This window comes from Limtongia smithiae (assembly GCF_038497785.1).
Source record: "Limtongia smithiae strain NRRL Y-17922 unplaced genomic scaffold V1518scaffold_17, whole genome shotgun sequence".
Taxonomy (NCBI): domain Eukaryota; kingdom Fungi; phylum Ascomycota; class Lipomycetes; order Lipomycetales; family Lipomycetaceae; genus Limtongia; species Limtongia smithiae.
Genome location: NW_027117638.1, coordinates 126,613 through 139,915, shown reverse-complemented (window position 1 = coordinate 139,915; position 13,303 = coordinate 126,613). Strand labels below are relative to the sequence as shown.

Genomic DNA, 13,303 nt, shown 5'->3' with positions numbered 1-13,303 from the left:
ATACATTCACGGCCGCTGCCGTACGAAATCCTGCCCAGGAAGCCTCATCTTCAATGACCGTTCTACCTGCGCAAACAACTGTGTACGTTCGCCCTCGCCTTCACCATCTCCATGAGCACCACTTGGCTGGACGCCATCCTCACGCGGCGCATACCGCTGTGCCTCAGCGAGACTCTTATTCTCTAATCTCTGCATGGTCCGCACCACTGCCGCCACAATCGAGTTGCGCTCCGCGTCGGCTTCGCTATCGTCGTCGAAGGCGAGATCGTCCAACACGTCCGGAGCAAAGGGGTCGAGTGGGTGTAACGTGCTTGCGGAGCTTGTGGCGCAGGATTGTACGCGGCCGGTGGGGAGGGCCATGGCGGACGACGAGAGGAGGGGTGCGAGTGTTGTGGTCGAGGAGAGTGCAGAGGGGGTTGTGATAGCGCTGGTGGTGGTGACGGGCGATGAGGTCATGGTTGTGCTGGTGGGAGGATCGTCCGCGGGCGCGGCGGAATCCGCGGTGGAGGCTGGGGTGAGCTGCGGTAGCGCTGCCGTGCTTGGACTCTCAGTCTCCATAATCTGTGTTGACGACGAGGACGAAGAACGGAGGAAGAGAAGGGGAATATATACAGTTCAGGGTGCGGCTAGTGACGTTTGAGATCAGATCGCGATCATCGCGGAATGAGGTTTCTCTTCTATTTCCAAACACGCCTCACTTCACCAACACACAGTCCCGCCTTTTTACCGCCGCACCTCAATCGTAAACAAAATCGTCACATCGGATTTCACATAGGCAACATCCCCCTCGAGTGCATTACTCGTGCTCATCTGCGTGCCGAATCGTGTCCCCCAGTCCTCCACGTCCCAAGTTAACCCGTGCGTGCTTATCACGGCCGGACCTGCCACCGGGATGAGACCACATGTCGGACCTACGACGCTGCGTGGGGTGTCGATTTTGCATGTTCCCGGGCCAACGAGGAAAGACACGCTGTCGTCTGATAACAAGGTTATCTCCCTCCGCGCGTCTGCGGCGACCGCATCCTCCGCGGTCAACCCATCTAACCCACGCACTTCCTCCGCGCGCTCGTGCACGAACAGCGTGTGGATCGAGTGAAATCCCTGGTCAACCCTCCCGCCCGTACCGCCCAACGCAACAATCGCGTACCGCTCTTCCGCGTCGCGCTCGCGAAGCACGTTTAAGCACTTTCCGAAGTCGGTGGAGTACTGGTCTGGCGAGAAGTATACGGGCACAGCCGGTGTCAAATGTTCGTAGAACGAGCGGACGTCCGGGCGGAGGGAGTCGAGGTCGCCTGCGATGAAGTCTGGTTTCTGCGAGACTTAGTTAGGGGGACGAGGAGGGGGAGTGGGGACGGACGCACATAGCGAGTGCGCAGGTCGTCGTCCAGCGCGTCATACAGCCGATTCGCACCACCGTCCGCACACGCAACCACCGCAGCTAAACACTATTAGCCACTGCCTCCATTGCGCACACTCTCCTGTCGTGGTACGAACCATTTCGCCACACCCGCGCGAGCATATCCAGATCCGCGATCGGCTGGTTCAGAATGATCAGCGCATACGCCTTGCCTCTAAACCCGCCACTTGTCCCGCCGTTCAGACCGGGGAGTAACACCGTCGCTCTGTCCACGTGGACCGCATTTGCAATGTCCTCTTGCGCAAGTGGCATTGCGGTGGTGATGCTGACGGCGGTGGCTGTGATCGTGGAAACAATAGTGGACTCGCCGCTCCCGCGCGGCTCACGCGGACCGCGTCGGTGCGCACGCGACCTTTAACGAGATATCGCTTATTATGCTGATGATAAACAAACTTCAACGCCATTCCCCGCGTTTAACCCATTCCCCATCCTCATCCCTACTCTTCCTCCGGCTATTCCTTAGCGTACTTCTTAGTCAACACGACATCCCGCGCGATCGCGGCCGTCGAGACAACCGCCGCGCCGGCCGCGATCATCTTATGGCGTTTCATCGCCGCTACGGAGACATCGCCCCGGTACACCGCGAGCGCGAGATGGCCCGCGACAAGCGTCCACACGGCGATGTTGGTGTACACCACCGGGCGCGCGACCTGCGTCTTGATGGAGGAGCCCGCGCAGAGCGCGAAGTTCTTGAGCGCGGAGGCGGCCGGGGTCACGTATTTCGCTACGATCTCGCACGCGGCAGATTTCTTGGGCGTAGGCTCCGCGGGTTCGGTCGGAGGGAGCACAGCGGCGGGCTCGGGAAATTCCTTGGTCGACGTCAAATCGGGCACCGGTGTAGTGCTTGTGGCGGGCTCGGGGACCGCCTCCGGCTCGGCCACTGCGGGAGTAACCTCGGCGGCGGCGCTGGTGGCCTTTGTCGTGACATTAAGCGAGGGCAACGGGCTTGCCGCTTTCTGTTCCAATGAAGCAACGACCTCGGTTAGCGATTCTCTTCCATCAATCGTGTAAATAGTCTCAGACGTCGCGGCGTCGGACGGCGTGCGCGAGAGCGTCGTGGTGGTCAAGCTGCCCCGAGTGCTCGCCGCGCTGCTGCCGCCGCTGCTCCTCTCCGGTATGAAGTGTGCGATCGGCGTGGCCGTTGGCGGCCGTGGAGATGTGGACGGGGTTGTCACCGCCGTAGAGAGATCCGTGGTAATGAGGCTGCCCGTGTCGCTTAGGCTTGGGGACGACGGCGCGGTTGTAGAGATCATAGTGGAGGACGACTCTGCAGGCGGCGACGCGGGGATCGGCGGCCGTACGCGCTTTGTTGTGATCGCCGGGGTTGTAGGCGGCGGCATGGAGACTGGCCGCGCGCGACTCGACTGCGGCGTAGACGTCGACGCTACGCGCCGCGCATTTGCGGCAGTAGTGGTGGTGTTCCCGCTGATCATCGCGCTGAGGGTCCGCTTATGCTTGGATGATGTAGCTCCACGCGACGGGGACGGTGATGCCTTTGATGAGGATGCAGGGGATACTGTGGCGGAGCGGGAGAACGTGCGCTTGAGGGAGTGCGCGACCGTGCTTGCGGCGGAGGAGCCGGAGAGACGACGCCGCTTGCGCCTGAGCTTGGAGAGGAAGGAAAAGGGGTGGTGGTGGTGAGACTGGCGTACCTCCTCGGGGGACTGAGCAGAGTTTTTGGCGGTTGCGGCGGCGTAGCTGGGGAATTAGTACGCAGCAAGAGGGAGGCGGCAGACAGAGGGACTTACGAGGACATGCTGGCAGGAGTGGAAGGTGCGGAAGGTAGAAGAATGGAAAGCGAAGTTGTGAGGAAGAGGAAGCCACCTTTAAGACGCCAAACACAACACGCGACTCGAAGAGCAGCACCGCCACCGTGGCGCTCGCTTCTTCCGTACCAGCCGCCGCTCACCCCACCGCACCGCCACACCGTCATGCCGATCGTCCTCAGTACATGGCAAAAAGTATATACATAATAGTAGTGTAGAGAGTATATGTTGATCAGTATGTACAAGAGCAGATCCTCCTACTCCCCCAGCGCCGCGATCTCCCGCTCCGACTCCTGCTGTTGGTCGTCGATGTATCGCAGGTCGTCCGCGTATGTCTCCGGGTACTTCCTGAAGCATCCCTGCATCACCCTGAGTTGTTAGCATTCATACTCTCGCCTTCCCGCCTATCCTCACTCCTACAGTGTGGAAATACTCACTCAAACAGCGGAATGCAGTTCACGCCCTTCGGCTCTGCTTCCGAAAACACAAAACACGAGAACGCGGCTTTGAACTCCGCACCGCAGGGACCATACGCCATGCCGCCGAGGCACGGGCAGTCCCAATTGATTTCCCCAGTGACAGGGTTGAACGCGCCCTGGTTTGCGGCTTCGGTCTCCTCGCGTGCGAGTTCCTTGGACGCGTCCTCCGCCACGGCTTCCGCCACCGCGTCGTCGAAGGCGGCGTCTAACTCGTCCGCGGCGAGGAAGGGGACCGGTTCGCTCTTGGCCTCGGGCTCAACCAGAACCACTTCTTCGTCGAAAACCTCGTCGCTGCCGGGAACAACGCCCTCGGCCACGAGCTCGACCACATCAGCTTTCTCAACAACCTCGGACTCGACAATCGCGGCACCCTCCGCGCTCTCGGGGGTCTCAGCGCGCATGGTATACGCGCTCGTCACCGCCGTTACCGCCGCGAAACCCGCAGTCGCAAGCACCAGCGGCATAGCGCCGCTCCGGGACCATTGCTGTCGTCCGCTCGCCATAGTCGCAGCTGCGGTGAGAGCGGTGGGACGGCTGCTCGTGGACGCCAGCCGTCTCGTCGTACTCTTCAGCGCCGCCGTGCGTGCCGCACGTAGTGCGCTCATTCGCATTGTCGCCAGCATGTCGTGTATGTTGCTGCTCGCCGGGAAGGTGGTACTGGTAGTTGATGTACAGAGAACTCCTCGGGCTGACCGTCTGACACTTCTCGAATTTTTGATCCGTAAGCGTCCCGAGCCGCACCCGCTAACCCTTCCCCCTACAAATTCTAGTAGTAGAACATATCTACGATGTATTGGTACAACGGCAAAAACCAGAGCTTTAGGAAACTATACACAAACAATCGTCCTGTCCACCCCGCAGCTATGCCTTCCCTTTTTTTTCTTCCGCCCCTCGTCTTCCTCGTGGCGATCCTTTACGCAGCCTCGACGGCCTTGATTGGTGGTGCTAGGCCGGTGCGGAAGCCGTTCTTGAATTTTCGGTCAACCGTCTTCAGGTAGCGCTCGCGGCCGGTACCAGTGGTTTTTCTTCTCTTGGCCTTGACCGACCAGTTGTACTTGCGGATCTTGGCCGCCGGGTAGCCGCACGATGCGCAGGTCGACTTCTGGATGTGGTATGCACGGTTGCCGCATCTGCGTGTGTTAGACAGTGTCGAGGATAGAGAGTGAGTGGCGAGGAGATGCATACCGTCGGCACAGGGTGTGCGACTTGTTGTGGCGCTTGCCAAAGCTGGACGTTCCCTCTGTTCATCGTCAGCACATACACTTTTCCATTCGTTGCATTTGCGCACAGCGGACGGCGCTACAATGCACCAGCAGAGACTCGTATTGGAGAACTCACTCGTCATATTGAAATTGTCGAGTCGCGGGAGGTGGGTACGCGATACGGGGATGAGGCGAGATGAGGGACGTGGGAGCGGCGTGCACGAGAGAACGGAACTGTTGTGGTCCAGCGCAGTCCCAGCGCCAGCCGGGCATTAAACCCTAGGGCTAGTGCGCACTAGAAAAGCAGTCACGATTACGTGCGGCGGTGGCTCACGTGATATGCACACAACGCCTGCGCGATTACGCCGCATACGCGACACGGTCGAGGCACACTGTAAACAGACTAGCGCAGAACTGGCTCAGGGGCCGCTCTCAACGCGTGCCGCACGCGCCACAACCCGCAAGAACGCGACGCGCCGCGCAACAACGACGCGTTTGAACAGCTCTGAATTGCCACGAGGACTGCGCCTCCGTGACTCGTGCGCGCCGCTATGTTGGCGCACGTCCAAGACACGCTCCCACACTCACTCGCAAGACGTGTTGGCTATCGCAATCGCGTGCAGGCGCGTCCTTGATTTGGTTCTCCCAGCGCAGACTACGGGCCTTGTTCCCAGTCTCCATTCCTCGCTCACGCGTCGTGCTCTTCCTCGCCAGTCTCTCCACCGCACTCCTTTCTTCACTTCTTCGCCCTCTCTAGATCTCCTTCCCTTCCCCTCGTTATCTTCTCTCACTCCTCTTCCCAGTCTCTCGTTATCCTTCTCTCTTCAGTCGCCGCACACTCGCTCGACGCGTACACAATGGCAAGTCCTCACAACTATCCGCCTTCTTCACCACCAGTCCCCACCGGCACCGCCTCCCCCCTCCTCGCACCCACCGCCCCCTCCACCGCCCCGCTCGCGCGTCGCTCTCTTCTTCCCAGCTTCGACCTCGCACCCGCGGCCAATGTCTCTCCGTCCCGCGGCACGTCCTCGACGCGTGGCTCTCCCATCCGGAAACGCGCTCGCGCAGACTCGGATGATGGCCATGCTGGGGGTACTCCGTCGTCGCGTACGTCGGGGTTGCGTGCGAGATCACTTGCGGAGCGTCGTGGGCGCAGCGCCAGGGCGGTGTCGCCTACCCCGGCGCGACGCGTTAGGTCGGTTGCTGGAACCGCCGCCGATGCGAGCGCGAACGCGACGCGTGGTGGGATGGTCACCGACAACGATTCCGCGGGTTCAGACGACGAAGACATTGACGACAAGCGCGCGCGGCTACGCGCGTATCTGTGGGAGCACAACGGCGACGGCTCTCGACGCGCGCAGCACGCGGCGGAGACCGCTGTCGCGACCGCCAGCGCGGCGCGTTATCCGACACCCGCGCCGACGTCCAGCGCGTCGCTTACTATATCCTCGCCCTCCTCGTCCGCGGTAGCGGTGTTGATCGCCATGCCGCGGTCGGGGGTGCTGCAAGATGCACCGCCTACGGCTGCCGAGAGCGAGGTGCAGGATGAGAATGATGAGAATCAGTGCATTCTGCGGTCGCCTTTGTCCACCGTCGTGCTCGCGCGCGTACCACGATCCGGCGAGACTGTGTCGCTTGGCCGTTCATCTGCGTCGTCGACGGTGGTGCTGAGTCGTACCAACAAGCTCATCTCGCGTGTACATGTGTCGACACGTTACGTTTGCGAACGGGATACCATCGAAATCAAATGCCTCGGCTGGAATGGCGCTCGCGTAGGTACTCCTACAGAGGAGCACCGGCTTGCAAAAGGCGAGACGGTCGAGATCCCCGCGGACGTGAACGTGATTGTGGATGTCTGCGGCGAGCGCGCGCGGGTCGAGGTGTACTACGACGCGGCTGTGGACGATGACGAGACCGATGACGACGTGTTTTCCGCAGAAAGGGAGGAGCGCAAGCCTGCGGCTGTGGATTTCAAGGTATGGGAGGATAAGGAGGAGGCAGCGCCGGCGGCCCAGCCTGTGCCGGTGCAGCAAGAGATGCCGGGGTCGCCAGAGTCAATGTCCTCGCTTTCGGAAGAGGTCGTGGATGAGATCAAGCGGCCATCTCCCGAGATCGAGCAGCCAGAACATGAAGAGCCCGAGCAAGACCATCTCGCGATACAAGCCGACATCCCCAACGACCTGGACCTCGAGAAGCTCACAACCCACCTCATTGCGCATCTCGCCTACTCCCGACTGGCATCCACCCCCTTCTCCGTTCTGCGTGCGTCCATCCCTGCCGCCAACAAACTCTCAGAGCCTGCACTCCGCAGCGTGATTCGGAATATCCCCTGCATCGGACAAATCAAGCGCCAGGGCAAGGACGCGTCGGGAAAGCGGCTCGAGGAGCAGTACTACTACGTTATTGAAGAGGACGACGACGAGCACCGGCGCGCGGCGGTAGACGAGCTGCGAGGACATGCGGGGATTAGAAGCTGCAGAAAGGTGCATAAGCAGTATTTCTGGCGCAAGCCGTCAGGGATTAAGTAGGCGCGTATGTGGAGAGCCGCAGGGTGTGCATATGTACGTTTAATTTTGTGTGTTCAGGTTATCGCATTGTCTTTTTAGAGCGTTGTTTCAGCGTGTATGCATCGTGATACAGATGCGCTTGCTCGTCAAATGTGATTTTAGCGTGTATATTAGATGAATAACCATGTCTTCGATTCACAAGATCTGCGAACGCAACTTGGCGGAATTAGACTTTGTATCTGAGCCACGGTACGAGTCCCAGCCGCGCGATGCGACGTGAGGAGGTGTCTCTGGGTCCTTGTGGAGGGTTTCCCATTGTGTTGCAAGATCATGAAAGAGGGTGCCCAGCGATGCCGGGTCTATCGGCATAGACCACTATCTTCTCGATGCAGTCTGAAGGTGGCGGTGGACAAAATTTGGGGGACGTTTGTGTATCACGCCGGTCTCGACGTTGGTGCGCCATCGCATGTGGCTGGGCTGAGATGGGCGCCACTGTCCGCAAGCAGCAAGCCGAGCCACGCCCCCTGTCCCGCATCCAGCGCGTACACACTCACATAGCCTTTCACTTCTGCGTACCAAGCACACTGGCACCGGATGCGATCATACAGAGCACGGTGTCCACGATGATGGCGGTTCTAGGGCGACGACTGCCTTTATGACAGGGATATCCCCTGCGTGGGTGCTCTTCCACGGGTTCTACACACCAATACCGAGACGTGGAGGAATATTTGACAGATGGCTTTGTACGCAGGTGCGTACGACGAGAGTAGTATTCGATTTGTTGAGACGACGACACAGGAGCGAATGCGGCCGCGACTACAGACGGAGTATGTGTGGCGACGGCGACAGCAATCGAACGACACGACGCATCGGATTATGAGTTTTATTCAGTCGTTGCCGACGCCGCCATCGAGTCCGCAGCCGGACGAGGGGGGGGTGTTGGCGCGACGACAGCTTGATGGATGTGGATACGACGCTATACAGGGTGAGCATTTGTTCTCTTTCTACGTGTGTTGTAGATTGTACTAATGGACGGACAGATATTCGTCGACGCGCAATCTACTTTGACATCCTCGACGACCGAGACCATGACTATGACACGATTTTTGGCACCGATAACGACGATTTATCACACCACGCCGCGTCGTCCGTGTACTACAACATGCGTCTACCGCAACCCCCGAACACAGTGCGCCACGTACCGCACGTTCTCTCTGAGGTCCAAATCCACGCTGTTCCCGCTCGTCTCGCTGTGCCACCGCGGCTACGCAAGCGCGCGCAGGAGAATGCGGAGAAGGTGAGCGAGGAGGTCCGCGAGGCGATCGCGCAGCCGGAGGAACTTAGTGGGCTTGGAATCGCGATGTTTCCGGAGGGCTACTTTTCGTTCCCGGCGAGCGCGGTGCGCGATACGATTACAGTCGTGCCTCGAGAAGACGAGCGCGCAATCGGCCCTCATGATCATGTTCGGCAAGAGGAGATGTTGTGCACGGTGCGGCTATGCTCCGAGACGTCGTCGTTGCGTGCAGATGAGGAAGCTAGTCATAAGCTCACGGGGCTGCCACCAGCGTTATCAAGGTTTAGCTGCATCTTTCGCAATCCACAGCAGCAGCAGAAGCAGCTGGAGGTACCACCAACAGACACGCCAGCTATGTCGCAGAGCGAGACGGGACGGAAGCGAATATCGGCGATGCTGAAGAAACGCGTCGCTTCAGATTCCTCCGCGAGCAGTTCTTCTACAACTGTGAGGCCCGACGAGAAGAAACACACCAGCACACGCAAATTCCTATCCGCATCTCTATGCTCCTTCACACACACGAGCCACTACTCTGATGACTTCATCTCGCACGGCCCAATCACCACAATATCGCGGGAGGATTGTACGACCCTGTCGCCGCCGGCGCTAGTGCAGACGCAGGCGCGGGAGATACAGGAGATTAACGAGCTCGACACCGAGAAGATCGCGGAGATGTATAAGACATATGTTGCCGAGCGAAGGAGACAGATGCGGCGGGCGAGTAAGCGGAGCCAGCAGAGCGGAACGTCGATAAGTGAAGGATTACGGCGGTTGGTTGCTGCGTAAGGATGGTGTTAGACAATGGGCTAAGGTCGCTAGGGGCGCAGTAATAGGGGCATTCAGGGGGGAGTTATCGGAGAATAGAGTTAGGCAGGACGTCCGTGCATGTGTCGATGTCTAGTGCACAGTTGACTACGTCATGTGGCTAGTGATGATACCTATGCTTTTTTCGCCGCCACCGTCGCATCTGAAGGCTAGAGCTGTACGCAGATTTGATACGTGTAGCATGCGCGGAGGAGCCGGGTATGCATATATAACCTTGACTAAACTTCTCATACGAGTCGCCTCTCTCCCAGTCTTTGCAGCACTGGAAATATTGCTCCGAACTGCCTTGCTCTACATGCTCCTCGTGTCCGCGGTCTCGGTCTGGCAACCGTCCGATCTCCCTTCGCGGGCGCTCCATCACCGTCACCGCGGCTGCAGCATCCACGGCCGCGCCTACGGTCGCAGCTGCAAAATTCACGTTCCTTTAAATCGAACCTTGACTATATATGACCAATGACCGGCGATGTATGCATGCTATAATAGCTGATACAGCAGGACAAGGTGAGTCAGAGACTGCTTGGTGGTACAAAGCTACAAGTTACTGACACTGTGGCTCGAGGTGCTTACATGCTTCACAATGTTGCACATTTGCATAGAAATGACTTGGTGATGAGAGAGTGTGTGTTTCTTATTCAGGGACGTTGAAACGTGGTGTTTTTGAGTAGATGTAGCTTATAAGTGGTTATTGAATAGAGAGCTGGGTGATGATGATAGCTGGGACGGCTCGTGAGCTGCGCGGAGCTGTTGAGTTGGGACTACCCGGTTTCTACTTTGCTCTGCAAGCCGCACTGCACAGATTCTCCTCCGCGCTCAGTTCTGATGTAGTCACTTTTGGGCGCAGGAGCAGCGAGAAGTTGGCATTGTTGGGAGGTGTTGGTAAGGCGCTCGTGCAGTTGTTGGGGCTCGCACCATCTAACGCACTGTCGACAGACACTCCTCCCTTCGAGAACACAGCATCTCCGTCCATATTCACCCCCAGCTACGCCGCCACGCTGCTCGCACTCGTCCATCCCGTCCTCTGTTCTGAATTATCTTGTGCTATCTATCATCGATGCACCTTTCTCCGGAGTCCTGCATCGTCGTGAGTGTTGTGACGGGTGCCATGGGCCCGCCCCGTTGGGCTGGTCTTCTCTCGTAACCCTGCGCATCTATGGCCCTCTCTCTGCTATTTTGACGATACACTACTTGTGCTTGCTATCGCCTCTTCCTTCGCGTCGCAATCACCGAGACCAATGATATCATCGGCTGCCGTTCCTTGCTTTCGCAGACTCTACCTTCGCCCCTATCACTATATCGCTGCCGGGCCGACTCGCGTCGCACTCGCGAAGCGACCAGGCTGTATCGCAACATTTGCACGCCCTCTGGTATGTCAGACGTATCACACTTCGTTTAACTTCCAGTGGCGATATATCCACCGGAACATCGTCTCATCGGACAAGAGATTCGTATCGCACTGGGGCTTAAGTTAAGAAGGCCGTGCTCTGGCCCCCCCCTCCTTCTCTCTCTTTTTCCACATCTTTTCTCTCTCCCGCCCTTTGATCTCATACTCTGTTTTCTCTCGAAGACAAGCCATCTGCTATGGAGCCTTTTGCTATGGAGCCATCCATGAGCAACGTCCCCGAGGCCGACGCTGCCGTCGTGAGTTCTCCTCCGGAGGCCATCGCGACGCCCGGTCGCTGGCTGACACTCGGCAAAAAGGCCAAGACTGTGCGCGCCGCCATCGCAAGGTGTACGCTGTGCGACTCAAATCCCCGCGCCATTATCGATGCCTACGCGGCGTTTATCGGCGAAACTCCCGAATCCGTGATCAACGCGATGGTGCCTACGGACCAAGTCGATGCTCCTCTGCCTCCCGCACCATCCTCGCTCGGTGAGAAGAATGCAGGTTCGCATTTGGAGACGCAGATTGTGCGCCGCAGACGGCATCCCATCTTGATAGAGGAGCCTCAGACCCCGCCATCCCGGATTCGTTATCTCTTGGGCCACCTCTGGGACACCATCCGCAAGCCTAATAAGGAGCGCAAATTTGTTCGGCGTCTCGATACGATGTTGCTGTAAGTCCCCCTTTTCGTCTTTTCGTCTTCTCATTTATTGTGTTCAAATTCTCATCCCTCTAGTACCTACTCGATGCTGTCCTTTGTGATCAAGACCATCGACTCCGGCAACATCAGCAACGCCTACGTTTCCGGGATGAAGGAGGACCTCGACCTTCACGACCAGGAGCGCAACCTGTTCAATACTTTTTTCGACATTGGCTGTTTTATCGGCTGCGTGCCCTCGTTATACGTGCTCCACCACGTGCGCCCCTCTATCTGGCTTCCCTTGTGTGAGCTCATTTGGTCCAGTCTCTTGATGGCGATGGCCTACGCCAAGACCGCTCAGCAGATCTGCGTGTTCCGCTTCTTTATCGGTCTCGTCCAGGCCGTTGCCTACCCCGGTTTTGCGATGATTCTCGGCAGCTGGTACGTCCCCGAGGAATTAGCGAAAAGACTCTGTCTCTACGATGGCTCCTACACTATTGCGCATATGTTGTCTGGATCTATGCAGGCTGCAGTATACCGCACCATGAATGGACTTCTCGGCATGGCCGGCTGGCGCTGGTTGTTTATCATCGAAGGTGCGATGAGTGTACCCGTGGCGCTGTGGGGCGTGTTTGCGATCCCTGATTCCCCGCAGGACACCCGTGCGGCGTGGTTGACCCCGGATATGCGCTTCTATGGCATGATGCGCATGGAGGAGGTCGGACGCAAGCCTCGCAAGAAGTTGACCTGGCGACGTGTCAAGGGATGGATGTGCACCTGGCGACCCTATGGCTACCTGCTTCCGTTTGTGATGTTCACTGTCTCGTCGACGTACAATTACTTCAACCTCTGGCTCAAGAGCTTGGGTACCTTTTCCGTGGAGCAGATCAACCTCATCCCCACGGCTGGCAACGCACTCGGCCTTATTTCAGCGTACGTTCTCGCTGCGTTCTCGGATCACACACTTCGGCGTTGCCCGTACTTGCTTATTGCTATCGTACGTAGTCCTCTTCCCCTTTGGTAAACATTTCTAACTTTTGCATAGTTCTTCCGCTTTGTTAGCAGCGTGCTTCTCTCGATCTGGAACATTCCCTATGGCTTGAAATTCTTTGCGTTTTTCCTCCCCATGGCCGGCGAGCCGACATGGGCGCTTCTCACGACCTGGGTCCAGGAGGTCTTTCAGGACGACGCCGAGCTGCGCGCATTTCTCCCGGCACTGGGCAGCGGAGTGGGATATGCGTTCAAGTCGTGGTTTCCGTTGCTGGTTTTCCCCACGTACGAGGCACCAATATACAAATGGGGTTACAAGGTCACCACCGCGATCATTGTCGCGGAATTTTTTGCAGTACTTTGGTTCTCTCATATGGTGAAGTGGGAGGTGCGCAAGAACAAGGTCATTTTGAATGATTTCGGACTCCCCGTTGCCTTCAACGATGATGACGATTGCCTCAAGATGCTGCGCGCGACCATTCACAAGAAAGATGAGTCTGAGGAGCACATCGCCGCTGATACTACTACCACCGTTGTTACCGAATCTGAATCTCTGGCCCTCGCTGATCTCGCCCATAACGCCGCCAAGGAAGACCTGTGAACTAGAGGATAGATGACGACATTTTCCTCCGCCCTATCGATAATGGTGTATTTACCCGTGAACATCTCGACCCGATGGCGGTTTTCAACGCTACGATTGAGCCAATGTACATATCTTTGTTCTCTGTCTCAGCGTAGTTAGGTGCTCATTGCATAACGAACATCTGAGATTGCATTATTCTGCTTACATCTCACTACATAC

At 57.9% G+C, this 13,303-nt stretch overlaps 7 protein-coding genes across 7 annotated transcripts; 3 read left to right on the top strand and 4 right to left on the bottom strand.

Moving 5' to 3' along the window:
- Nucleotides 1-578: 578 nt before the first annotated feature.
- Nucleotides 579-1,767, bottom strand: V1518DRAFT_423346 (thiamine pyrophosphokinase). The gene is made up of 3 exons (XM_066905663.1): nt 1,495-1,767; nt 1,362-1,438; nt 579-1,311 (listed from the first exon to the last, which is right to left on the bottom strand). Exons 1-3 carry the CDS (start codon nt 1,667-1,669, stop codon nt 724-726), a joined length of 840 nt encoding a protein of 279 aa, XP_066757102.1. The 5' UTR covers nt 1,670-1,767; the 3' UTR covers nt 579-723.
- Nucleotides 1,768-3,208, bottom strand: V1518DRAFT_423343 (uncharacterized protein). Its single transcript, XM_066905662.1, has 2 exons — nt 3,166-3,208; nt 1,768-3,115 (listed from the first exon to the last, which is right to left on the bottom strand). The coding sequence occupies exons 1-2, from the start codon at nt 3,171-3,173 to the stop codon at nt 1,870-1,872; spliced, it is 1,254 nt and encodes a 417-aa protein (XP_066757101.1). The 5' UTR covers nt 3,174-3,208; the 3' UTR covers nt 1,768-1,869.
- V1518DRAFT_423341 (uncharacterized protein) lies at nt 3,209-4,347 on the bottom strand. The gene is made up of 2 exons (XM_066905661.1): nt 3,621-4,347; nt 3,209-3,552 (listed from the first exon to the last, which is right to left on the bottom strand). The coding sequence occupies exons 1-2, from the start codon at nt 4,283-4,285 to the stop codon at nt 3,441-3,443; spliced, it is 777 nt and encodes a 258-aa protein (XP_066757100.1). The 5' UTR covers nt 4,286-4,347; the 3' UTR covers nt 3,209-3,440.
- A 228-nt stretch (nt 4,348-4,575) lies between these two features.
- On the bottom strand, nt 4,576-5,007 carry V1518DRAFT_439373 (60S ribosomal protein eL37; the record flags this gene model as incomplete). Its single annotated transcript, XM_066906397.1, has 3 exons — nt 4,576-4,792; nt 4,848-4,902; nt 5,001-5,007. The coding sequence occupies 3 exons, from the start codon at nt 5,005-5,007 to the stop codon at nt 4,576-4,578; spliced, it is 279 nt and encodes a 92-aa protein (XP_066757099.1).
- A 350-nt stretch (nt 5,008-5,357) lies between these two features.
- Nucleotides 5,358-7,566, top strand: V1518DRAFT_423331 (uncharacterized protein; the record flags this gene model as incomplete). The annotated part of the gene is made up of 1 exon (XM_066905660.1): nt 5,358-7,566. A coding segment is annotated over exon 1 (1,667 nt), but the record flags the coding sequence as incomplete, so codon positions are not given.
- Nucleotides 7,567-8,018: 452 nt separating this feature from the next.
- On the top strand, nt 8,019-9,521 carry V1518DRAFT_135718 (uncharacterized protein). The gene is made up of 2 exons (XM_066900735.1): nt 8,019-8,356; nt 8,412-9,521. The coding sequence occupies exons 1-2, from the start codon at nt 8,107-8,109 to the stop codon at nt 9,449-9,451; spliced, it is 1,290 nt and encodes a 429-aa protein (XP_066757097.1). The 5' UTR covers nt 8,019-8,106; the 3' UTR covers nt 9,452-9,521.
- A 1,784-nt stretch (nt 9,522-11,305) lies between these two features.
- V1518DRAFT_378345 (major facilitator superfamily domain-containing protein) lies at nt 11,306-13,102 on the top strand (the record flags this gene model as incomplete). The annotated part of the gene is made up of 3 exons (XM_066901608.1): nt 11,306-11,544; nt 11,608-12,508; nt 12,557-13,102. 3 exons carry the CDS (start codon nt 11,306-11,308, stop codon nt 13,100-13,102), a joined length of 1,686 nt encoding a protein of 561 aa, XP_066757096.1.
- Nucleotides 13,103-13,303: the final 201 nt, after the last annotated feature.